The following is a 26,107-nucleotide window of genomic DNA, read 5'->3' on the forward strand; positions in this document are numbered from 1 at the left end:
ATCTGTAACTCTGAATTTCTGACTTTCAAGTCAAATAAATAAATCTTGAAAACAAAAACAAAATTGTGATCATCTGGCTTAATAGAAAACAGATTTCCATTCCTTTTTCTGCACTAAATCTACTACAATGTCACATGTTATGTAACCTCTGAATAAAGAGCAAAAAAAGAGCCAATAACTCTTTAGTATTGCTACAAACATAGCTTTGATCTTGTGGATTCCCAGAAGGGACCCTGGACACACCTGGAGGCACTTGGCGTACTCTCTGACCAGCTCTGCCAAACACCATTCTGAGCACTCAGGAGCCACTTGGAAAAGCACTCACCTTGGTGTGGGGGCATCGAGGAGGGTTTCTCAAAGGAAATAAATCACAGCAAGGCTGAGCTCTAACAGACCAGGGCCAGTGAGACAGCAGCACGAGAGGGGACTGTGAGCAGAGGAGTGGATCCCAGGCAGACAGTGGCCAGGAGCGAGGAGCTCCTTCTGAGAACTCAAAGAAACGAAGCACGACTAGCTCTCCAGAGACAAGTAGGAAAACACTGAAAAATGAGATCGGAGAGCTGGCCACAAGCCAGGTGATAGGAAGTATACTTTGGGATTTGGACTTTATCTTGAGGACAGTGGGCTGGTCACTAAAATTTCAAAGCAGAGTAGTGAGAGATCTGACAGGCCAAATTACACACAGTGCTAGAGGGAATGATGGGGAGAACCAACTGGACAGAACACATGAGACAAGCTTTCTTGTTTGATTGAATGTATCAATCCTTAAAAGCAGGAATAAGAACTGTGGAAGGAAAATTATTGACAGCAAAATCCTGAATATGATATCACAAAATAATTTGATTTCTTCTTCTTTTTTTTGAAAGTCACAGAGAGACAGAGAAGGACCTTCCAACTGTTGACTCATTCCTCAGATGTCTACAACAGCCACAGTGAGACCAGGTGGAAGCCAACATTCAAGAACTAAATCGGAGTCTCCCACATGGATAACAGGAACCCAGTGATTTAAGTCACAATCTGTTGGCTTCCTGAGTACACATGAGTGGAAGCTGGAATCCAAAGTGGCACATGGAGCTGAACCCTCACATTCCAATATGGGAAGCAGGTGTCCCAAGCAGTGCGTTGACCACTGCTCTAAATGGCTACTCTGTGAACTCAGGTAAGATGTTTAATAAGATAGTTCTTTCAACAAGCCTGGAACTGCATGGCATGTTCCAGTCAGAGAAAACAACACAGATAGTAAGGATGTTCAGCTACTAAAGATGAGCTCTTCCAGGAGCAGGGAGCAAAGGGCAGACCCCATGTCTTCCACAGGGTGAGGGCTCCATCCCAGAACCTCATTCTGTTATCTGTCTCCGCTTCTCAACACTGATTGGGCTTCACAGTCCAGTCAGTTGTGAACCTCTTTACAACCAAACAGAAATTAGAGAAAGCGAATCTGAAAACTCCTGGGATTCCAAGGAGTTAACAGATTCTGGACACTGGCACCATTTCTGTGTTGGTCTGGGAAAAGTTACTTGTGCTTCCTTTGATAGAGGTCTGTGCACTCTGGAGACAGGGTGTCCTGGTGGGAAGTATTCTGGACTGGGCCCCTCTCACTGCTAGCAGCTGTGGCTCTTGTACACACAGTTTCCTTCAGAGCCAGAAACATTTCTTTCCTGGCTACCCAGGGGAGTAATCTTCAGTGTCTTTCTCACACCCTCCTAATCCCTTTTACTTCACTCATCAATCTTTTTAGGTCGAGTTCAAATATCCCTCATCCAACAAACCATCCCAATCTATTGCCACCTTTCCAACACATTTTTCTGTTCTTTCCAGCTTTGGTAGCCAGGTGATTGATGGGCAGTATTAAAGCTAAGGGAGGCCTTGTCCTTTTTCTTCCCATAAATACTCTATAATGGCCTTACCTCTGGCTAAAGAGTGCTGTGGGAATTGTTATTTATAAACACATAATTATGAATACATATTATAAACCAAAGTGATAAATAAGTACATATATTTATAAGGCTGTTGGGTGGCAATACTGTAAACTAGAATGTTATTTTCATTTGTCTAAACACACACTGTAGCATAAATTTCCCTATGTAAACTTCCTAAGATGTCAGAGAAGTGCATTAAACAAAATTAATGGGCCAATTAGAGCAGAATTATCTAATAAAATGTAGGAATCACCTCTCAAGAGAGAAGGTACAGAGTCTCACAGAAAAGAGGATGTGGAAATAGGGGGTGGCCACCGCGGGTCCCAGTCAGTAGAGGGTTTTACTCAACTGCTGTGATGGAGGTGCAGTGGGGAGTGTTTAGGAGGCTGCACCACCTTATATAATGATCAGGAAAAAGGCAGAGGGTAGTCATCCCTGAGACCAAAACTGAGAGGTGATCAGGTATAGGCTGAGATCGGAGCCCACCTCTCCCAAGCAGGAACAGCATTTCTCACATGGAGGCCTACTCTATGCCGGACACTACTTGGGGCCCTTTACTTATTACATTTAATTTTCACAATGCCATGCAATAGATTTCATGTCTAATTCTATTTTACAGAGGAATAAACTAGGGCACAGAAAGGTCAAATCAAGACACATGCTCAAAGGAACACAGGTGACAAGAAGCTGGGACCCCACATTCTTAGCCATCATACTGCACAAACAGCATCAGGGCAAGCATGTCATCCACTAATACGCACTGCACCAGAGTTTTCTTCATAGCAAGTCTCTCTTTGTCAGAGTTCCTTTCCTATTACTTTTCTGAAGAATCTTTCTGGTGCCTTGAGCAAGGCTATTCTTGGAGGGTTTTTTTTTTTTTTTTTCGGTCACATCTCCCATAATATATTAAAATACAGCTAGAGAAAGAAGTGGGAACAATATGGCCTCTGTTTCAGGTTTATTAAGAAGACTGTAGTGAAAAGTTTGTTAAACAGAATGGCATGCACTCAGTAACATGCTTTGAGATACATATTTTGAGTAAGGATAAGATAGGTAAATAGCTCTAATGACACCTGATTTTGCAAGAATGCAAATAGTCTTCTCTAAGCTACGGAGAAAAACTGAACTGAAAAGTTTTAAAAGATTTTGTTAATTTAACCCAACTTACGTTGGGCTCAAGCAGGAAGATGATGGTGAGTACAGATGCCAATTGTAACTTGTAGTTTTCTCCAGCCTGCCATGACTTCTGTAAGCAGCTATGCTTACAGAAACTTTTAATACTGTATACAAGTAGCACCTCTCCAACCTTACTTTTCTTAAAGCTTTACAAAAGAATCACTTATTACTTCCTTTATTCCTAGGTAAGCCGTGTAGGCCAACGATAATATTGCTGACTTCCTAGTAAGTAAAGCACTTAGTCTCATCGGCTCACCGAATGGAAAACACATGGACCTGAGCCTGCAACAGCACTTTGCCAGGAATAACTTGCACGTTCACCATGAACAATGCAGCCCGATGACCTTTAGCTATTTCGAGACACCAACAACCTCTTATTAGACATTCTCTGACATCATCAGTCACTCTGACATAGAGCTGACCCTTTGGACTGACTTCCCCCATTCTGTCTGAACGAAGCACAAGCAGCAGTGTTGACAGGTAACTTTAAGATACCACAAAGGCATCTGCTAAGGCAGTATATATCCAACCCATCTCAGTGGATTGATCTTTTTGTCACAAATTAAGACTAATCTGTATCTAATTCTAAGTGGGTTATTCACATGTTTTCTGTAACCACTGGCTCTGTTGTCTTGGCATCTTATAAATTCTAGCCATGCCTCAAATTCCTCTAAGATGTCTGGTGCTCATCATGTTACAGTGCTGGGAATGCAGCATGAATAGTTTTATATCTCCAGGCTCGTTAATGTTCTGGCCTCGCATGCACTCACCGTTAGGATCTAAGGGGAATTCACCCAGAATCCCACGGAACATAAAGCCAGCCATGGTGCAGTGAAATATTCCAATGAGTATTTTACAGAGAAGTGCCTGCTTTTCTTGCCTATTACTCATCATCAGTCTCATAAAAATTTCAGAACTAAGAAGCATTTGCACATCATTCCATTCTTTATGTATGTTTATTTTTTTAAAGCTGCTACTTGAGAGGCTAAGTTTACAAGAACACAAAGTTAATTAGGGACAGAATTAGGGTTCCTATTCTACGTCTTCCTAGTATGTTTGATGTTAATTCCCCAAATTCATATGAAGACTCACAAGTAACATATATGTAGGCTTTCAGGTACACAGTGAGCCTTTGCTCCATGCAATTCCAAACCCTAGTCTCGGTGTTGGCATGATATGCATAATTAAGATTCCATTTTCAAGACAAACAATTTAACTGTTACCTTTCAATGACTTGTTTAATGTTTCACAGCTGAATAGTGGGGCTACGAGCTGAGCCAAGTTGTAACTTGAAAGGCTTTTCTGCCTTCAAGCCCTAGACCATTGAGCAAAATGCCAACTTCCCAATGTCTCTCCTCACTAGTGAGACAGGAATGTAACACAACAGCATGCACATCAAGGAGAGTTTGCCCCCTGAAATCAAATTAATAACTTGTCCGAATTGCTGCAAGTAAGCAATAAGTGTTAGGACTTTGTTTTAGCTTTTGTTCTATTTTCAAATAATTCTATTAGCAATACAAAGTCACTTTAGGCATAAGGAAAAAGAATATTTCACAAAACCCAGCTTATTCCTCTTTTGGTTTCACTATCATAGAAATATTTGCTATAAGCTGAGCTGGAAGGGGCAGTGGCGCCTGCTGATACAGAGGCAAAGTTACTACTTGAGACGTTCAAATCCCCTATCAGTACATGTCCTGAGTCCTCCTTTTCTGACCCAGCTTCTAAGTAACACTAGGCTGAGAGGCAACAAAGCATGGCTCAAGTACGTGTGTCCCAGTCACCTACATGGGAGACTGGGGTCATGTTCTGAACTCTTGGCTTCACCTGGTCCAGTGCTGGCTATTGTGGACATTTACAGAGTGAAGTTAGAACCGGCAGATGGGGACCAGCGTGGTGACCTAGCAGCTAAAGCCCTCGCCTTGAGCATGCCGGGATCCCATATGGGCACCGGTTCTAATTCCGGCAGCTCCACTTCCCCCTCCAGTTCTCTGCTTGTGGCCTGGGAAGGCAGTCTAGGACGGCTTGGGGCCTTGGGACCCTGCACCCGCGTGGGAGACCTGGAAGAAGCTCCTGGCTCTTGGCATCGGCTCTGATCCACGCAGCACTGGCCATTGCATTCCCTTGGGGAGTGAATCATCAGATGGAGGGTCTTCATCTCTGTCTCTCCTCCATTCTGTATATCTGACTTTGCAATAAAAAAAAACAAATAAATAAAAAAGAAGTAGCAGATGGACGATCTGTTTCTATACACCTTTCAAACAAAAAAGTAAAAAAAAAATAAATGCAATTAGAAACTGTCATATTGATATAATAAGATATTGACTCAAATATTTTCTACATCAATAAAGTCATAAAGAACTATTTTTATCCGGATGTTTAAAACTGCAAACATAGGGGTAAGATCTTTCCTGCAGGCTTCAGAGTGAAAACAAGCTGCAGTGATGCAATACAACCTCACGGTGGTGCTAAATCACCATGGATACAGCTCATGACACAAGGCTGGCTGACATAGGAAATCAAAAAGTTCCCAGCATGTTTATGGGAAAGGAATTTGCTTTGGGTCCCTGTGGTTCTTGACCAGCTTTGTGCAATGACCTTGACACACACAACAAACTCATCAGCAATAACACCTCACAGGTTTTGTTCCTGGCATTGCAACAGATACACTTAAATGATTTTTTATCACACTTGAAAAAGAATCTGAAAGCATTATGTTTGAAAATACTCGTTATGGACTTGTGCCCTTGTGTTTGCATATAAAATAACACTTACTTCATGCCCCTTCATTCGCTGTGCACCTTAATTTCCTGTGTCCCTTGGAACAATGTGTCAAACTGCTTACATTTCTCAACTCCCAGATTTCAGCTTGAATCTTCAATATTTTTTTTTAGCTCCTCTGCTCTCTTATTTTAAAGCAGTCACAAAACGTTATGCTTGCCCTTTATAACATCTCCCATTTTCGTCGCTCAGCTATCTGCTTCCAACATCACATTCAGAACTCTCAAAACACATCCAAGCTATTGCATTAACCTTCAAAATTAGCACTTTGAGTAAACACCATAACTGTTTCAGGAGGCCTAAAACATACCCGCCCTCAGAGGCTCTGATTCTGTCGGTCTGGGATGGAGCCTGAAGTCGAGATATTTTTAAAGGCCCACGGGGACCAAGGTGTGCAACCACAAATGAGAAAGCATGGCACACTGACAGAGGCATCCAGCATCTCATAGCCAGATTAACCAGCAACCACCAACTCTCTGGGCCAGCATCATTACAAAGATTGTAAAAGCATGACTTGAACACCAAGTCTAACACAGAGAAGTGTTTTATTTGACCTGTTTGAAAATTGTTCAAGCCCAGCACACACACACACAAAATTGGGCGATGCCATAAAAACCCAGATTTTCTACTCTGTTTCAAAAGCCACAAAATCTTGACACACATGGTCCACACTGCTAGCCACCATCACCTGAGGATGAGCTGTGGCTTCCCTGTAAACATGTCACATCTCCTCCAGCAGATGCAGCTCATCACTCCCCAGTAACATCAGACTGTAGAGTTTTGTGTTTATTTCTATTTTTTGACCTCTTAGAATCAATTCAGTTAACCCATGTTTAGAGAATGAATTGATATTCAATGACACATTCCCTCACTCATTCACTTACAAGCTCATTTAGTCATACATTCATTAGGACTGACATTTAGTTTTTGCCTTTGCTTTGCAAACACTGTGCATTCCAAGTCCCTTATATTTTTGCTCTGTACTTCTAACCTCTGTATCCCCCTGCCTTTTGAAAAATCTTGCTCTAATCAGTGATTACTTTAAGAGCTAGCCCCCTCCTGCTACAACACTGGACTTCATAATGATTCCCTAATATGGCATCAAAAGCACAAACAACAAAAGCAAAAAAAAAAAAAAAAGAAAGAAAGAAATGGGACCAAACTAATTTTGAAATCTTTTGTGTAACAAAGGGACACCATCAGTAAAGTAAAAACAATGCTACAAAATACAAAATGGGAGAAAATGCTAATAAATCAGGCATATTTAAAAGGTGTTAATATTCAGAATATATGAAGAAAATCCAAACAACAAAAGTCAAATAATCCTATTTTAAAATGGACAAAGGAGTTAAATACATCTCTTGTAGGAGGACAATAGGCACTTGAAAAGATACTCATTGTCCCGAATCACCATAGAAATGCAAATCAAAATCACAATGAGATATTATTTCATAGCCCTTAGGATGTCAACTACCAAAACAAGCAGAGTAACAAACACAGGCAAGAATGAGCAGAACTTCAGTGGGTGCCCTCTAGAGGAGAAACAGTAGAGAGGTTACTCAAACAATTAAAGCCAGGACTATCATAGAACCCAGCAATCCCTCTCCAAGATCCATGCCCAAATGAACTGAAAAGCAAGCTCTCAAAAGACATCTGCATTCCCCTGCTCACAGGAGCACCATGCACAGCAGGCGAGGAGTAGGAGCAACCCAGAAGTCCATTGACTGATGAACGGATGAACCAAACGTGGCTCATACACTCCACAAAATATCATTCAGACAGAAAAAGGAGGGGATTCTGTCACATATTACAACATGGATGACACTTGAGAACTGAGTAAGCCTACTCAAGTACACACACACACACACACACACACACACACACACAATACTGTATGATTCCACTTACGTTAGGTACTTAGAGTCATTAAAATTATAAACATAAAGTAGAACTACTTTTAAAACAAATATAGCATTTCAGATTAGCAAGATGAAAAATTCTGGAGATATGTTTTATATACTAAAATGAATGCCCCAAATGATTTAACAAAATAAATTGTTATGTGTTTTTTTACAATAATAATAAAAAAAGAAACACAAAGAAAAGGAATAGAAAAATAGGGACAACGTTGTGCTGAAAGTTAAACTACTAATTGCAGCACGGAATCCTAAACTGGGGGTGCCTATTTAGGTCCTGTCTTCTCCAATTCCCATTCAGCTCCCTGCTTATGTGTCTGGGAAAGCAGCACAAGATACTGATATCCTAGGTATTTTGGGTCCTGCCACCCCCTTGGGAGATCCTAATGAAGTTTCTGGAAACTGGCTCTTAGCTTTCACATGGCCCAGTCCTAGCTATTGAAGATTCTTCCCCATCCCTCCCCTTTTTCTTTCCCCTGTCTACTTTTTAAATATATAGATAAATATTGGTTGTTTCTTTTTTTTTTTTAAAGAAAGAAAGAAAAGAAAACTCAGGACAATATGATATTGACATTTCTCTAATAGCTGCCACCAGTAGGTTGGTGCCAGGGATTCAAATTAAATGAAGGCTGAAAGAAAAAACAGGTCTTGCCCGGGACGTTACTGCCTAACAGGGAAAAAAAAGGTTAAAATCAATGTCAAGTTAATTCCAGACAAAACCTCTTCTACACTTACATTACACTGGAACTACCACTTCTCACACGTCATCTCTAGAGGTTGTCTTTGAGCTTTGGCCATACAATCAGGAGCAAATAACTGCAATGTTAATGCCATCTGGTTGCAAAGACCAAGCCTTGGCTAAGTATGTGTGGCACCAAACCCCAAATAACAGCAGTGCTATGGATGCTTTTAAAACTGAGTTTACAGATATATCTAGGACAAAATATAACAGCAGCTGAGTCACTGAGCTATAGTTGAGATGGTATAATCTGACCCTGAAGATGCCTATCTCTGTGGAGAAACAGGCTTAGCAATACCACTGATGTGCATCCAATGCAGTAATGGTTTTCAGAACAATTTTCAAGAATACAATGAGAGCAGGTAGACCCTGACCTTAACCCAAAGAACAGATTTCCTGAAATGCTTCACTGACATGGCACCACCCTGCCTTCTTCCAGCCTCTCTGTGACTCACACAGCTGACAAGTTCCCACGTGGGTATAGGGGCCCAAGAACTTGGGCCATTGGTCACTACTTTCCTAGGACAGAAAAAAGGAGCTGGATTGCAAGTGGAGCATCCAGAACACAAATAGGTCCCTATATGGGATGCCGACACTTGCCGGCAGAGGATTAGCCTGATACACCACTGCACTGGCCCATTTACTACTCTAATGGTGGTTTGTGGGCTTTACAAGTAGATCTTATCTGCAGTGTGATTACTGCCTATGTGCATTACATTCAGCAAAAGGAGAAAACCAAGTTATCTCTGACATCATTCTCAGAGTTAGAAGTGAAGGCAATTCATGGATAAGATGTAAGTAGAGGAAGTACAAAGATCTTAAAGGCAAAAACAAGTACGGACTGTTCTAGGAACAGCAAAGAGGTCAGTGGGAATGGAATGAACAGGGCATGAGATGAAGCATGGGAAGAAACCAGGACCAGCTTTCATAAGACCTCAGTCTGCAATGTCAGCTTCTATAGGGCTTGAGCTAGTGAAAGAATTGTTGTGTTTTAAGGAAACTCTCTAGAGGCTGACACAATGGTGTAGCAAATTAAGTCTCCATCTGTGGCATCAAGAACCCATATGGGTGCTGGTTTGAATCCTGGTTGCTGCATATCCGATCCAGCTCCTTGATCATGTCCTGGGAAAGCACTGAATGATGCTTCGGTCCCTGGATCCACATGAAGACCAGGAAGAAGCTCCTAGCTTTGAGTCGGCCCAGCTCGACCCTTGCAGCCATTTGGAGAGTGAACCAGCAGGTAGAAAGCCTCTTTCCCTCTCTCCCTCCCTTCCTCTGTCCCTTCCTTCTCCCTCCCTCCCACTCCTACTCTGTCTCATATCCCTTTCTTTTTCTCTCTGTAACTCTGCCTTTAACTAAAGTCATGAAAGGAGGTCAGGCTATGGAAGGATTTCTCTTTTCTTGCTTCCACCTCTTATCTCAGCGCCAGTACAGTACTTGGAAAATCCCATAGGAAGCTTCCTCTTAAAAGACAAACTGCCTAAAATCCCCAAAATAATTCCTTTCATTAATTTTAAAAATAATTAGGCATAGATCACTGCAAACAAATCAACATAGAAAACCAGGCTGGTCGTGTTCTGGCTGGGGGTCGGGGGGATACATTCAGCAGACTAGCAGCCCCACCCCTTTATTAAAATTATAACTACCTTGGTGTGAGCAACCGGTCTCCGACAGGCATGATAAGCACGGAATTCTTTACTGCCCTTTGGTGAGGAGAGCCCTCTTTGCAGTTCCAGTTGCTGAAAACTTGGCTTTGTTTTGGCAGAATTTCGGAATCACAGCTTGCTACCACTGGAAGCTGGTAGTGTGCCATGACTGTGTTAAAACATCTCTTTGCAGAAGAAGAAATGAGGCCTAAAATGGCATCACCAATTGTGGCTACACTAGACTTGAGTAATTAGCAAAAGGCTGGAAATGGTTTTCTGGATCATGTTTACTGCGCTGGCAGCACCCACTTTCCTGGTCCACATCAGAGCAGGCCAGAAGAGCGGTTATTATGGGCTGGCATCTTCACCCTGGTTCCCACCACACTGCCAAGAATATCCTGCATTATTGGCAACTGAGTCCTCCAGAAAGGCTAAGGGAGGACGTGGCCTACATTGCTTTGGGTGGGCTGGCTCTGTGTTCACATCCTGACGTGCACTTAGCAGCTGAGAGGACTTGAGCAACTGTCTGAATCATGCTCTGCCTTAGCTTCTTCATTTGGAAAAAAAAAAGCCTACTGCCTGTGGTGCAAGTAGAATAAGGCATGCAAAATATGTAGCACAAAGCCCAACACAAAGGAGTGTTGTTTATAAGGAGACACCACTTGCATCCCCATTCAGCGACACTGCATGGCTGCCTGGTGAACACATCCCAGTCACTGCGCTGTGACCTGCAGGACTCTCGGGTGCCAGGCAGTGCTCTTAGGGGGCATGGAAACCTCCACCGCCCATTGAGCAAAGGCCTCTGGTCAGCAGGGCTTCTTGCAGCCACTCCCACCACAGAAGCTGAGTTCATGTTCCTCCTTCTGAGCATGCCCAGTTGCCTTTTTCCAATCTACCTAAATTTCCTGCATGTCTTCAATGTTCCACTTAAGATTCAGTACTCAGTGGAAACTTCCCGAAAATACTAGCTACACTGATATTTCCTTTCTGTAGTACTTATTCACAGAATATTTACCATATTCACTCTTAGTATACATGACTGCTTCCTGGAAGAGTAAGAGCTTTCAGTTAAAAGTATGGGCTCTAGGTCAGGCTGCCTTACCTCCCAGCTTCACGCTCCGCCTCCATAACATGGAGTTATTATGAAGTGTTTTTTTTAATGAGCATTGGATAAACACTTGACATTTGTTAGCAATTATTCATGGGGCTATTATCATACATTTCTGCTAATTTCTTTGTCTTTATGAGCCTGCGTTTTCTTCCTGCAGGTTTTTCTGTCCAAATGCACTATACTTAGAATCCAGGTCTCATACTACGCTGGTCCCAGAATAGTGTTCAGCACTCACTGGCTGGAAGAGGACTGGGAGGTATAGTTCCAAGCCGGCCATAGGGGATAAATAATATTATCTATCCCATCTGGATGTCTCCTGTGTCTTGTTGCTCCTTGTTTTAGTTTCTTAGTAACTCACCTTTTGCACGGAAGCAACATGAAGAAACCCAGAGTAAGAAGCCAAAGACAGGGACTTGCATCTCAGCTTCTCAAACAGAGGTTAGTCAGTGGTGGTATGTCTGCCTCTGTATCTATCTATATATCTACCTTAGTTTGGATCTCTCTATTCCAATTTCTGCAAAGGGAGAATAATCTGACATGAACTGCCATCTTCATGAAAGGGAAATGAGTAACCAAAACACATACAGAAGAGCTTTGCACACAGTAGTTTTACAAATGAGGCTAGGAATGATCAATTACATGTCATCGCATAATAAACCTCATAATGGGGGCCTGCATCATGGTAAACATCATGAGCTGTTGACTCCCTTGGTGTCAACATCTCATATGGGCATCAGTTCGAGTCCTGGCTGTTCCACTTCCAATTCAGCACCCTGATTTTGACCTGGGAAATCAGCAGCAGATGGCTGACATCCCTGGGCCTCTATACACATGTGGGAGATCCAGAGGAAGCTCCTAGCTACCTGCTTCAGATCAGCTCAGTCTCTTTGTCTCTTCTTCTCTCTGTAACTCTGCCTTTCACATAAAGGTAAGATAAATCTTTAAAAAAAGAAACATATAACGATCAAAAGATAGTAACATAGTAGGTGGACACTTCTCATCCAGCTTCCTGCTAACATGCCTAGGAGGTAGATGATGGTCCAAATGCTTGCATTCCTGCTAACCATGAGGGAGACATGGATGAAATGCCAGACTCCTGACTTCTGGGGCCAGCAAGAGTTGTTGAAAGCACTTGGGAGACGATTCCACTCTTTCTTTCAAATAGTTAAATGAAATTAAAAAAAAAACATATTTTACAATGGAACAGGGAAGGATAGAATTAATTTCAAAAATCAGGTAAGAAATCACTCAAGGTAAGCCCATCTTACCTCTATTTTCACCCAGATGGCCTCATAGTTGTCTTGGTGCTGAATATCTTGCATTAGTTTCTGAATTAAAGCTGATTTTGCAGCAGAATGGCTCTCATTTTTCTCGGAGGATGAGGTTCTCTCTGGCTTCCGGTCAGTGTATTTTTTCATGCCAGAGAGCGATGCACACAACTCCTCATCCGAAAGAATGTCACTCAGGGGCCCAGACTCAATGCTCTCTCCGATAGAAGAGGCTATGTCGCTGGATGAGCTGTTGGACACTAGGCCCAGCTGTGTGTGCTTCGTCTTGACATGGTACGTTGGATAGATCTCGGAATCTGAATTCATTTCCGACAATTCCCAGTCATCAATATCCTGAATGGTTTCTCCTCTGGGCTTCTGGGGCAGAAGCTTTGTTAGGTTTTCCAACTTCAGAGCTAATACTTCTGTCTGCTTAAGGTGAGATGGTAGTGCTAGGTACTCGTCGGAGCCATACCAGGCCTCCACCACCTGACCATTCCTGGTGACATGACTTGGGGAAGAGGAGTAAGCTTTTTTGCTGTCGTGTTTTGAAAGAAGAGGTATGGAGGATGTGCTGTCTGAGTCGACAGGGGAGTCGCTGCTCTGAGTGAAGGGTGGTGAACTCGATGTTTCTGACCGCCCTGGCAATTTGGCATTCCTGCTTTTCTCATTACACGGCTCTGGGGAGGAGGCAGAAGCTGAATCTGCTTCTGGCCCCTGAGGGGCCTTGTTAATACAAGAAGGCATCCTACCAGGTACTCCTGATCCGCTCCTGTTATCGGCTTGCTTGCCTGAACCAACTCCCCACTTCGGTGTTCGGCACAGAGGCACCTCCTCTGAGGTCTTGTGTGGCTTTTTAAATCGATGTTTCTCTTTGTGGCAGTCGCTGAGCCTTCCCAGGCTGGAGGAGATCTCTTTGATATGCCTTTTCACTGCGTCTTCTGTGTTCCCACCCACCGCCTTGTGCAGACACTCATAGGACTGGCTGGCAGCAGAGGAGCTGCTGCCATAGGAAGACTGCAATGCCAGGCAAAGCTTGGATCTGTCAGGCGGGTCCACCAGCGAAGGGGTGCTTCTGCTCAGCTCCGGTTTCAGATCAGCCATTTGCTTCCTCCCATCACTGCCTCTCAGATCAGTCTTCAAATTCTCCTCTTTAAGGAAAAGCCCTCTTTTTGGCAATGTGGGCTGTGTGGGAGAGTCCTCATTATAATTAAAGCAGTCTCTGATGGTTCGTTTGGGGGTGGCATTCTCACCAAGGGGAGGCTGCGGGTTCTTTGCACCAGGAAGGGAGGAGGAAATGGATTCTCGATCTGCAGTCTCAGAAGAAGGCAGCTCAGCATCTCTCGGAGCTTCAGTGGACGCTGCCATGCCTGATGTTAGGCCCGGTGGCTCTTCGCCTGCAGCAGCTCTGCTTTCCTCACATCCGCCTTGGCTGTCTGCGGATACCAACACCTGTGGAGCCTCCTCACTGAGTGCCTCACTGCAGTTAGATGGGGTACAGTCAGGGGCCACTGTGAGTAACCCGACACTGCGGATAAGCTCAGGGAACTCCTTTTCCATCTCACTGTAGCTCCAAGAGTCAAAAGGTTTGGCTTTGACCTGGCTAGAGGTCATGTCATTCAGGCCTCCAAGCAAATCCTCACTTGGACTGTAGTCAGACAGTTCGAATGCGGTGATACCACAATCCAGAGACAAGTAATTCTGAGAACATTTGATGGTTAACTGGCCTGAGTCATCCACTTCCGTTAGAGAATCAAGACGGCCCTGAAACAGACAGTGCAATGGTTTCAGTAAATGCAACATCAATAACACTCAACTGTGGTTCAAATGCTCTCAGCACAGGCTTCCGTAAAAGTAAAAAATGCATCAGTCTCAACTGCTTCTGGTTTGACATATGGAAAGGCACATAAATCAATCACCACATTGCTTTATGCATACTATTCTGTTTTTAAAGATTTTCCTTTAATCTAGGCAATGGGACTTTAATAGAAACGAGAAAGGTCAAGTAAAAAAATATCCATTGTTATGTTAGCTTTCTATTTTGAAATAGTGTACTTTTCATTTCATAAGCATTTCTAACATGAAGCCTTAAGTAAAAGAACAGTTGGGGACAAAGAAAGAATAAAATCTCTCTAAACATGTATTTTGCTTCTATCACCCCAGTACCTACCACTGAATGAGCTCATAATAGGAGCTCAATAAATATATTTGGTGGCATTATAGTAAAAGAGGAAATGAAACAATGTCACAGCTTTGTCATCATAGTCCATTTCCTCCTGTATGCATTTCTTCCCTCCTTCCAAACTCACTTGTTATTTATAATTCTAGGTCAGCTTACTTGATGTGAACTCCACCATACTGACAAGAACTCTAACTTATATATATTTGTCAGATTAAGACTGCCTCTGATATCACATTCCAGAGAATTTTGATTAATGATTTGGGACAGAAGGACCCTGGAATCCTATTATGCTTACCAGAGTGCACTGGCAGCCTGATCTAAGCTTGTTCCTGGAGATGAAGTAAGGAAATGTGTACAGGGTTATAACCCCAGGTCTCTGACTGGAGAAAGACTTAAGGTAACACAACTAAACTAAATCCTGTTTCCCCCAACCAGGTTTTCCCAAGATATTTCCTTTCTAGAATCTCACATAGGGTTTTATTGTTCATTTATTTGGGTTTTGGAATGTTCAGACTTTTCACCTGGCCTTTAAGCTCCTACTCTCCTCCCTCTTACTCTGTGGAATCCAGAGATAGCAATGATAAAAAGTCTTCTTCAACTTTTCTCAGCCTCAGATGTCCCTGGAGATGACTGATTACCAGCAACTACTTTGTCATTAAAGCTTTTTACCTTTTCTGGGGCCACTACTAGTGTCTCTGCTATCTGTAAAAGAACCCAAGTCAAAGGAAGGTATCTAAGTTGTTCATGGGCTTCAAGACCAAGCGCCAAACTGGGACCAAGACCAAGGATGTCTGACCCAAAAGTCTATACCCTGATTACTGGATATGACTTTAAACTGATATATCTTCCCTTTCAATGTTTTCTAAGCTGCTTCCACTGTAACTTTTACAAATTGCTTATCTGTTGCTACTACTTCTCTGTTTAAAGTCCTTCAGCAGCTTCCTGGGACTCCAAGGTTACAAACCAAACCCTCTGAAGGCTAAGCATGAAGAGGCCTCCACTCTCTGGTTGAGCCCAACCACAGTATCACCCAACACGACGTGTTCTGTCCAGCCTCAGTGTTATTTCACATGCGGTTCCGTTTATGTAGAAAGCTTTACATGCATACCTCTCAACTAGGTGACTTGTCCTCTTCCTTTACGTCTCAGCTTAATTTCACTTCTTCCAGGTGCTTACTTAGGTTGGAATCTTTTATTCTAAGCTAACATATTTTATTTTCCCTTTATTTATCTCAATTTGTGAATAAATACCATCATGATTACTTGACTAATTTATTTCTACCATTAGTTTGGAAGCACTGTGAAAATGTAAATTACATGGAAGGTGCCTGACTTCTCAAGGTGTCTACAGCACTTAAAACAAGTGAGTCACATAAAGTAAGTACTCAAAGTCAGGCACATAATAAACACTATTGAATAAATGAGTGATGACTTTTTGTAATATTTCTTAGCACTCCTATATAATTTATTCCTCTGATTATACAGCTGTAGATGACTCCAACGATTAAAAGACCAACATTCGGTGTCCAATTCTGACTGTAGCAATAATTAGTTGTGTGACCATATGCTGGTATCTTGATCTCACTAAGACTCATTTCATCCATCTATAAAAAAGGAAATGATAAGCCATGTTGCATGGGTGCTGCGAGGCTTTAAGGATATGACATACGTAGGACACAGCCTGGTACAGAACAGCTGCTCACTGAGTTTTCTCTCTTGCTCCTTACTGTTATTTTTTAGTAATAAAGTACACTGAAGAGGAAAGTTTCATTCATGTGACTTACCTCAAATGCTAAATTACACTACAAAGTATAACAGAGTACATAGTACTGGCTGATGATCTCAACAGAAATCATCTAAACAGAATTGTGTGACTTTTGTGTTTCCTATTGGCTTAGGTTATTTAAATAACAAATCCACAAGTCAAAATGAAGAAATGATTCAACCAAACTAAAGTCATACTCCATGCAAATTTTAAGGGAATGACAGCGAGAATCCAATTTAAAAGCAGGTTGTTATGTTATAATTTTTTTTAATCTGTGGCTCATTGCTTAGAACCCTTTTATAGAAATATTATTGTCAATGATGATAAGTCCTCAAACTATCTTTTCAGATCTACTTAATTTACGAACTTCAGCTGAAATTTGCAACATGATTTTCTACCATTTTTTTTCAGTTACTGTTGTATAATATGAAGTTCAAAGAGGCACTGAGCAAGTGTTTCTAGAATGAGAAAACTAAATTTGAAAATTCAGATCAAAATTAGACACCCTTGAGAGGACCAATCATCTGCCTTCAGATAAGCAGAAGACACTTGGTACTGGAAACAGATCAGGTCCCCATTTTTAGTGGTCAAGTCACCCTGACACCAGGGACACCAAATTTTTGAGAATAATAGGCACCAAATGATGTTATATAAACACACCTACACTTGTATTAATATGAATATATTCATATTCTCATGAATATATCTCAGAGAACAGAAAGAATATGGCTGCCTTTTCCTGGGTCTTTAGGGATCTCTAGGCAGTTCCTAATTTGGAAAAGAAAACATCATACTCAAAAATATGTAATACTTGGGCCTAAAGAAATGGTTCGGTGGCAATATCCTCACCTTGCATGCACCAGGATCCCACGTGGGTGCCAGTTTGTGTCCTGGCTGCTCCACTTCACCCCACTCCCTGTTTATGACCTGGAAAAGCAATGGGGGATGGCCCAAAGCCTTGGGACCCTGCACCTGTGTGGGAGACCCAGAAGAAGCTCCTGACTGCTGGTTTCAGATCACATCAGCTCTAGTTGTTGGGGCCATTTGGGAAGTGAGCCAGTGGATGGAAGATCTTTCTGTCTCTACTTCTCTCTGTAAATCTGCCTTTCCAATATAAATAAATAAATCTTATAAAAAAATTCATAATGTTCCACAGCCTGATTCTCAATCAATTCCTAACCAGGCCAACTGTCGCAACTAGTAAAATATTTGGTCGAGTATCATTCAGTGATAACTGTTTTGTATCAGACTGCATTTTTTAAAAGATTTATTTATTTTTATTGGAAAGGCAGATATATATAGAGGAAGAGAGGAGGAGAAGAAGATCTTCCATCCAATGATTCACTCCCCAAGCGACCGTAACAGCTGGTCACTGAGCCAATCTCACGCCAGGAGCCAGGAACTTCTTCTAGGTCTCCCACATGGGCGCAGGGTCCCAAGGCTTTGGACTGTCCTCGACTGCTTTCCCAGACCACAAGCAGGGAGCTGGATGGGAAGCAGGGCTGCCAGGATTAGAACTGGTGCCCATATGGGACCCCAGTGCATTCAAGGTGAGGACATTAGCTGCTACATTATCATGCCGGACCCCAGAATGCATTTTTTAGTACGGGAGGAAAAATTCCATCCATGACAGCAAAACCCAGATAAACAAAAAGAACAAGACAAACCAGCACAGTCTTCCCTACAATGCTAAGCAACTTTAAGAGCAGATGGTTTTCTGGATTTACTTACTGTGGCAAAATGATGAATTTTATTTCTTAAAATATTGTTTAAAAATATTGTTTAGTAATACTAAGTTTAGCCTCATTCCTTTCTTCCATATCACCTTCCCAGAGAATTTCCTAATGTGCATATGTAATAAATTCTCACATAGATATGGAGTTAAGAAATGAATGTATTCTGATTTTGTTGCCTTTTAAAAATCAGAAATAGTGCATTATATTCTGTAGTGCAACATACCTCTGTTTCATATGCTAGGAGGTAGCTTTCCAGATACAGATTACATTTTATACAGGTGGTAATTTAGTCACTTTATTCCTGCTTCAGTCTTATCTCAGAAATCAAGGACATCTTCCTCCCTCTCTCATTTTTCAATTTGAAGCAAGATGTTTTGCTTTGTTCCTTAAGCATGGTTAGGTTAGCTGAAGCCTAGTTTGGTTCTTTCTTTTCTTAACACTGTATTTTGGCAGCAATTGAATGCCAGATTTAATACTCATACTTTAGAGATTTGAAGATTTCCCTATATATACTTCCCAAGAGTGTATATCAGTAGTGATGCTATTGAACAGTCAGGTGTGTACCCTAAGTTAGTAGAGTTGGAAATGGAACTTCACTGTTTCAGAGAGAGGTGGATTAAAGCACTCCATCTGCCTGTTTCTCCACACCCCTTAATCTCACCTTGGTTATTTATTATGCGTTCATTCCTCACATATAAATTCACAGGCCTCTGAACTGAATATGAGAGAGATTCCCTAAAGTCGTTAGCCACATGGATTGTATTCTCAAATTCCTTTCAGCCCTACCACATTGTGACCCTATGGCTCTGGAAGCATTCCAGAGGACAGCAGGAAAGAACAGCCACGACAGGAAGATGTGAAGCCAAGCAGGTTTGTCTGTGAAGGCGAGGGGCAAAACAGACATAAATATTTTAACATTTCCCTTATCCTATGCTAATATTTCCTAAAAATTTCTATTTCCTATAGGCTCAAATTATGTGTCAAGCAGTTGATCTTCATGATTAATTTCCAGCCCACTAACCTAAAGCAGTGATTAATAGCATCACTTAATTAAACCCATCAAACATTTATCCATGTGCTATGGCATACAGAGATTATATAATCCTCAGCCAATCTTCATGTAGCTCCAAATTTTCTGCATACTTTGTCTTGATATAAACTGGCTCATGGTAAGTACTGGGAAAAGATCACAGAGTAATGTTCTATGAGTGCTCCGGAAACACCAATGCATGCCTGCAAAGAAAGTATCATTTAGGCATGCCCACATGGTAAGTTCTCCATCAGTGTCGATTACTGGGCTAATATCGTGAAGAGTTACCACTACCTTTATGACATCACCTCTCTAAACCTCAGTGCTCTCATCTGTAAGATGGATGTGATAATAACACCCGTAAAATGATTATAACAACACTTGCCATGCTTATTGCACAGAGTTATGCAGATAAAACAAAGTATAAGGGGATGCCTAACAAGTATTATTTATCCTGTAATGCTTGTTGCTTATATGTAATTGAAATCAGTAAATGTTTATTGATAGTTAAAAGAAAAGAAAAAGGAGGAAAGAACTTATTAAAATAGCAATTAACTGGTCTTGATTGATTTATTTCTAGATTTGTTTCCTTATTCACTTAAACTCTCTAAAATTTAAATTTTTCCATCTATAAAACTCAACTGTTTTTTACTATACCTTCCTTACTATATAAAACATATGTATAGTGCTTGTCATGGTGTCTAGAATTAAAACTTTTAGGCCAACACACATACACAACTTTGAACTTTAATTTTTTTATCATGTGTTTCAGAGGCAGTGAAAGAGAATGAGACAGAGTCAGAAAATTCTCCCACACTGAGATCCACTGCTCAAATTCCTGCATCAGCCAGTACTAGGCAAGGCTGAATTCAAGAGCTAGGAACTCAGTCAAGTATCTGCCACACAGTGACAAGGAGTGCAGATATTTGGCCCTATAACATGCTGTTTTCCATGGTACACATTTTTTTTTTTAATTTTTACTTTTTCACGATAGTTTCAAAGGCTCAGGACTTTCCCCTGCCTCCCTCCGCATTCTCCCTGGGACATCTATTAATAGGAAGCTTGAATCAGCAGCAGAGCTAGGACCCAAACTGAGGCACTTTACTATGAGATATATATGGGAGTCCCAACTGGCATCTTAACCATTGAGCCAAAAGCCTGCCCCTAAAGTGTTATATTTGGTTTGGCTGTATTCTAGTAAGGTTTCTGTCAATTTGTTCACACGATTCATTACACTCCAAATTTAAATGAATAGTAAAATTCATACATCATTTTTATTCAACGAAAGAGAATTTGTCACTTTCTGAAGTCCAACTTACACTCTAATGTGTGGCTCTGAAATGCAACTAACAAGAAAAAAAAGAAAAGAAAAAAAATAAAGAAAAGAAACCACTTCCCCTGACAAGACATACACTTTTCTACTTTTTAGGATTTTTGCTTATTTGTTTAACCATTTCCCTTTCACTGTACAACCTTACACAGCTGAATTTATTCTGATAAACCCGCAAATTTTATTCTAATTCCTATCCGTCTTTCTACAGTTTCAGTTTATTGGAAGGAACAAAGCTAAGCAGTCTTCTCAATAGTCTCATGGGATCATGCTAGAAGCATAAAGAAACAGGATCCAAAATCTAGTTTCAGGATGGATGGTAATGAATGTGAGACTTCAATTCATAGAAAAATAGCCACAAAGTAGATTATAGAAAATCTACTCTCCCCCGCCACACACACACACACACAATGTATTCTTATATCTCCACCACAAATTCTTACATCTCCGCAACAAAACTAAGAATTGAACTCAAACAGAAAAATGCAGCAGCTTGCTTGTGATAAACTCCTAAAAAATTTGTGAGTTTACATTGTGAGAATCATGGATGCTACTTAAGGCCAATTCACAACATAGGTTAGAAAACAGTGGTTGGTAACAGTTATTTATCCTCAATAGCTTTTTTTAATCAATTATAGAACTACCACTTCACAAATGATACAGGATCTATTAAGTGCATGATGAATGCAATCCATGGAACCGCAATAACACAGAGATAACAATAAAACCTAACTAAGCACTGATATGTCCCCAGCTCTCACAACAAAGAGCTAGGCATCAATAAACATTTACTGAATAAATGAATAAGAATGTTAAATGAACTGGCTTGAATCAATGACTTCTAACGCCCCCTCCAGCAGAAGAAAACAGGCAGATCCAATCATGGATCAATACTGAATGTTGGACAGAGCTGTGGAACATAAGGCAATATGTGAATTGTGGGAAGGAATGTGTAAACAATACCAGACAGGTATGTAGAGAAAGCTTTCACCAGAGTTCAGATAAATCATCCTCATCTCTGATCATCATTAGCACATTCCATCATGAACAGAAGATCTGGGGCACCGTTAACCGTTTGAGTGTCCTACAGTCATGAATCCCAACCTAGAGCTCCCTAGAGATCTCATCTGTGAGGAATGGAATCTGAGAAGGAACAAACGGGCCAGGTATTTATCCTATGGCTGCAGCATCGTGACAATCTCAGAGAGACGTAACTATGACTTTAAGGCATAACTAAGATTTTACAACTTCTGGTAGATTTACATTCCTGTAGACTTTTGGGCCTTTCAGGGTGTTTGTTACAAGAGCATCTCTATTTTGAGTAAACAGAAGTCAACAAGAATAAATTATGAGACTAGACAAGATTTTTTTTGTGCATCAATGGCACATTGATAATATTGGGGTCACCAAAGTATTAATAAATTAGTGAATTATGCAATTCAGCATATGCTTTTTTAATCTTACATATTTATACTAATGTTTTATAAAGTAATGAAATATATTGCTTGGACAGTTTAGAGCCAAAGGACTTGATATACACACACATATGTATGTATATACATACATACATCATATATTACTATGTATACTATATATATGTGCACACACTTTACATTCATGTATTTCAGACATATTCATCACTTACCACAATTCTCTTTTATATAAATACATAACAATTTAATGTGATAAAGGAAAAATTCATGTGGATTCAAGTTTACAATGTCCATTTTTTAATTATCTATTACGAACAGGAGCAAGTGTTTCGCCTTGTGATAAGAAACCTAAACACCCATATTGAAATGCCTGGGCATGAGTGGTAGCTACACTATCAATCACAGTTTCCTGCTATAAAGAGCTGGGAGGTCAGAGGTGATGGCCCAAAAAGTAGAGTTCATGCCAGCCACTTGGGAGACCTGGATTGGGTTTCTAGCTCCAACCTTTTGCCTGGCCTTTTCTCAGCCATTCCAAGTACGTAAGAACTCTGTCTCTGTCTCTGCCTCTCAAATACGTAAAACAACACACTTTTAAAAAATTCTTAAAGATACATTTGAAAGAGTTACAGAAAGGGTGAGATGGAGGAAAGGATCTTCTATCTCTTGGTTTACTCCCAGAGGGCAGCAACAGCCAGTGTTGGTCTAAGCCAAAACAAGGAGCCAGAAACCTCTTCCAGGCCTCCCACATAGGTGGCAGCCACCTCCTGCTGCTTTCCCAGGACATTGGCAGGTAGCTGGATTGGAAGTGCAGAAGCTAGGACACAAATCAGTATTCCTGTGGGATGCTGGTGCTTGAACATGAACTGATATTCACATGGGATGCTGGCATCATGGGTGGCCCTAAAAAATTTTTTTTTTTCAAAAACAGTAACAACAGGGGATGGCATTGCGGGATAATGGGTAAGGCTACCACATCTGATGCTGGTATCCCATAAGGCTGTCTATTAGGGTCTTGGTTGCTACACTCTGACCAACTCCCTGAAAATAACTCAACAAAAGCAGTGGAAGATGACCCAAGTACCTGAGTCCCTGCCACCCATGTGGAAGATGCAGCTCTTGGCTTCATCCAAGCTCAGCCTGAGCCACTGTAGCAATTTGGGGGATTGAACTGGTAGATGAAGGGTCTCTCTCCTTCTAAGTCTTTCCAATAAATAACAAATCTTAAAGAAAAAGATTAACAACAAACTCTTTAGAGCAATATTAATATAAGAAAAGTCAAAAGCATTGGTTGTACAACATTCAAATGTACATGTGATTCACTGAATCCAGAGTGACTTTTCTACACTTGACCTTAATGAGAAGGTCAAGAAGCAATGACGGTGTCTTTTACAAAGCACAAATGTAATCATGGCAGTTTCCTAAACAGCACATTAATTTTTAAAGATTTATTTATTTATGTGTTTATTTGAACAGCAGACCTACAGAGGAGGCAGAGACAGAGAGCTCTTCCATCAACTAATTCACTTCCCCAAATGGCCAAACTTGTAGTATATGGCTAGGCTGAAGTCAGGAAGCTGGAACTCTAGAACCAGAGCTCACACGTGGGTGCAGCGACCCAAGTACTTAGGTCATCTTCTGCTTGTTTCCCAGGTTCAATGGCAGGAAGCCTGATCTGAAGTGGTGCAACCAGGACTAGTCATAGGCAGCAGCTTCCCCCTCTGCAACACAATGGTGGCTCCCAACACATTTTTTTTTTTTTTTAGATAAGGTCCAATTTTCTTACTAGAAAGCTTTCTTACAGAGCTTTATGGTCTGACCTCTATTTTCCTTGTTAGTCCTAACCCTGGGTACTGTCTTTTGCTTCCAGTGTAGTTCACTGAGCTTGTCTTAGTCTCTGTGACCCATAGGTGTTTGATCTTCCCACTCTGTCTACAGTATTTTCCATCTCTATTCAGCAGTGTGACCTGCTGCTGCTTAGGAACTCAGGTAAGACTCTCTTTTGGAAAGCCTGCCTTGTCCAAATTAGAAGACTCTTTCTTTGTCCTCTAAAGGTATCATGTAGCTTTATTACAATTTGGCAATAATATCTATTTATTCATCCCCTCCATTCCCCTCCAGCCTCAAAGTGCCTTTAGATCAGAGACCATGTTTAGATCATTATTGTATTTTTAGTACCTACTTTTTGGTATTTAGCCAGTGTTCAATAAATATTGATTAGATAATTGAACAGAGATTAGGTTAGCACTAAAATCTAGGGATAGTACCTGCAAATTATCCAGTGTGAGTTTACTCTGGGTTAAGGCCTCATTCACATTAGAAGCACCCTGGCTTCTCTTCACTATACTGGACTCAAAGCACTGCTCAGGGCCTACTTAGTCACATACAAATCACTCCTTTCCCACATCTCTAACCTGAAAATGCTCTCAAACTGTCACACTTGACATGACATGACTGCGCTTCAAAGGAAATACTCACCTCCTTCGTCTCCTCTGAGAAAGCCTGCAGAATGTCTGTCTGCCGGGTGTAGTTGCCATTGGCGTCCTGCAGACCTTGCAGAATGCGCTCTCGCAGAACCAGCACAGAGACCCGGAGCTGGTGCCAGAGCAGCTGCACGGCGTGAATGTCCACAATCACATTGACGGAGTAAGACAGCAGCTTCAGGGAGAACTCTGTTTCCAGGAGGGCATGGATTTGTTCAACATGATCAGAAATATCTTCACAGATGTCCTGCAGTAATGAAAGCAAAATATATAAGGATTACTTGGCCTTCCCCAGAGGCGCTATAAAAGGTTGCCCTTTTACCTGCCACCAAGGATTGGGATCAATAGTAGCACATGTTAGTACTTATTCTTTTAGTTTAGATACATACTCCCGGTTACAGTACCCTGGCCCTCTGGCACATTTGTGCAAGTTGTTTTTCTAACCACAAAAAACCTACTAATGTTTCAGATACCCACATTGAAAGTTCAACCAAGAAAGTTCACGCTACTAACCCACCCTGCTCTCTTTCTTACTGCTTCTTCGGGATTCTGGCAAGGGAGCTATGTACTACTGGCAAGCTACACTGAGTGTACCATATTTCAGGATGGAAGCATCATCCAGGAAGACAGGCTTGGACATGTGCTTTGTAGGAGCTCCCACATATTCTCTAGGAGTTATTGAATCTTTGGTCACTCTCCTACAAGAGCACAATTTAATGGTTCAATTTGCAATGCAAATCTAAATCTTAAACTCATGTCCTGTAAGCATAATTACCGCTAAGAAGCAAAGTCAGAAAAATTCCATGAATAAAAAATTAACTTTGGGCCTGGCACTGTGGCCTAGTGGCTGAAATCCTCGTCTTACATGTGCCAGGATCCCATTTGGGCACCGGTTCTAATCCTGGCAGCCCTGCTTCCTTTCCAGCTCCCTGCTTGTGGCCTGGAAAAGCAGTTGAGGATGGCCCAAAGCCTTGGGACCCTGCACACATGGGAGACCTGGAGGAAGTTCCTGGCTCCTGGCTTTGGATTGGCTCAGTGACCAGCCACTGAGGTCACTTGGGGAGTGAATCATTGGACAGAAGATATTTCTCTCTGTCTCTCCTCCTCTCTCTCTCTCTCTCTCTCTATATATATATATATGTATATAAATAAATAAATAAAACTTTAAAAAATCAAAGTGCTCAAGCACTTTAAACCAAAGCATTACTAAATCAGACTATCCATCTTCTTCACACATATTGTTCTGGTAGGCTGATTTGGTATCTGACACATCACTTGTTCTTAAAAAGTTCCCTTGGGCCTGGCGGCATGGCCTAGTGGCTAAAGTCCTCACCTGGAATGCGCCAGGATCCCATATGGTTGCCGGTTCTAATTCCAGCAGCTCCACTTCCTCTCTATCTCTCCTCCTCACTGTATATCCAACTTTGTAATGAAAATAAAATAAATCTTTAAAAAAAAAAAGCTCCCAAATTTTCACTGTGCTGTCAGAGACCAACAGCATGAAATGAGTGATATCAATAGCAGCATTTACTTGGGCAATTTAAGAAGCTATTGCACATCAAAATAATGTGTTAGTTAATGTTGCTCAGCTATTCATTT

The 26,107-nt window shown here is 41.3% G+C and overlaps 1 protein-coding gene across 1 annotated transcript in view; it reads right to left on the reverse strand.

The window, feature by feature from the left end:
- AKAP6 (A-kinase anchoring protein 6) overlaps positions 1–26,107 on the reverse strand; it is a 434,750-nt gene that overhangs the window by 232,481 nt on the left and 176,162 nt on the right. Inside the window, exons 3-4 of the mRNA XM_040969476.1 lie at positions 24,504–24,755; positions 12,554–14,317 (exon numbers count right to left, since the gene is read on the reverse strand). Of these exons, the coding sequence (XP_040825410.1) occupies positions 12,554–14,317; positions 24,504–24,755 (2,016 nt within the window). The remainder of the gene's footprint in view (positions 1–12,553; positions 14,318–24,503; positions 24,756–26,107) is intronic.

Source organism: Ochotona curzoniae, unplaced genomic scaffold, assembly GCF_017591425.1.
Source record: "Ochotona curzoniae isolate NIBS_2020 unplaced genomic scaffold, NIBS_Ocur_1.0 scaffold_4701, whole genome shotgun sequence".
Classification (NCBI taxonomy): Eukaryota; Metazoa; Chordata; class Mammalia; order Lagomorpha; family Ochotonidae; genus Ochotona; species Ochotona curzoniae.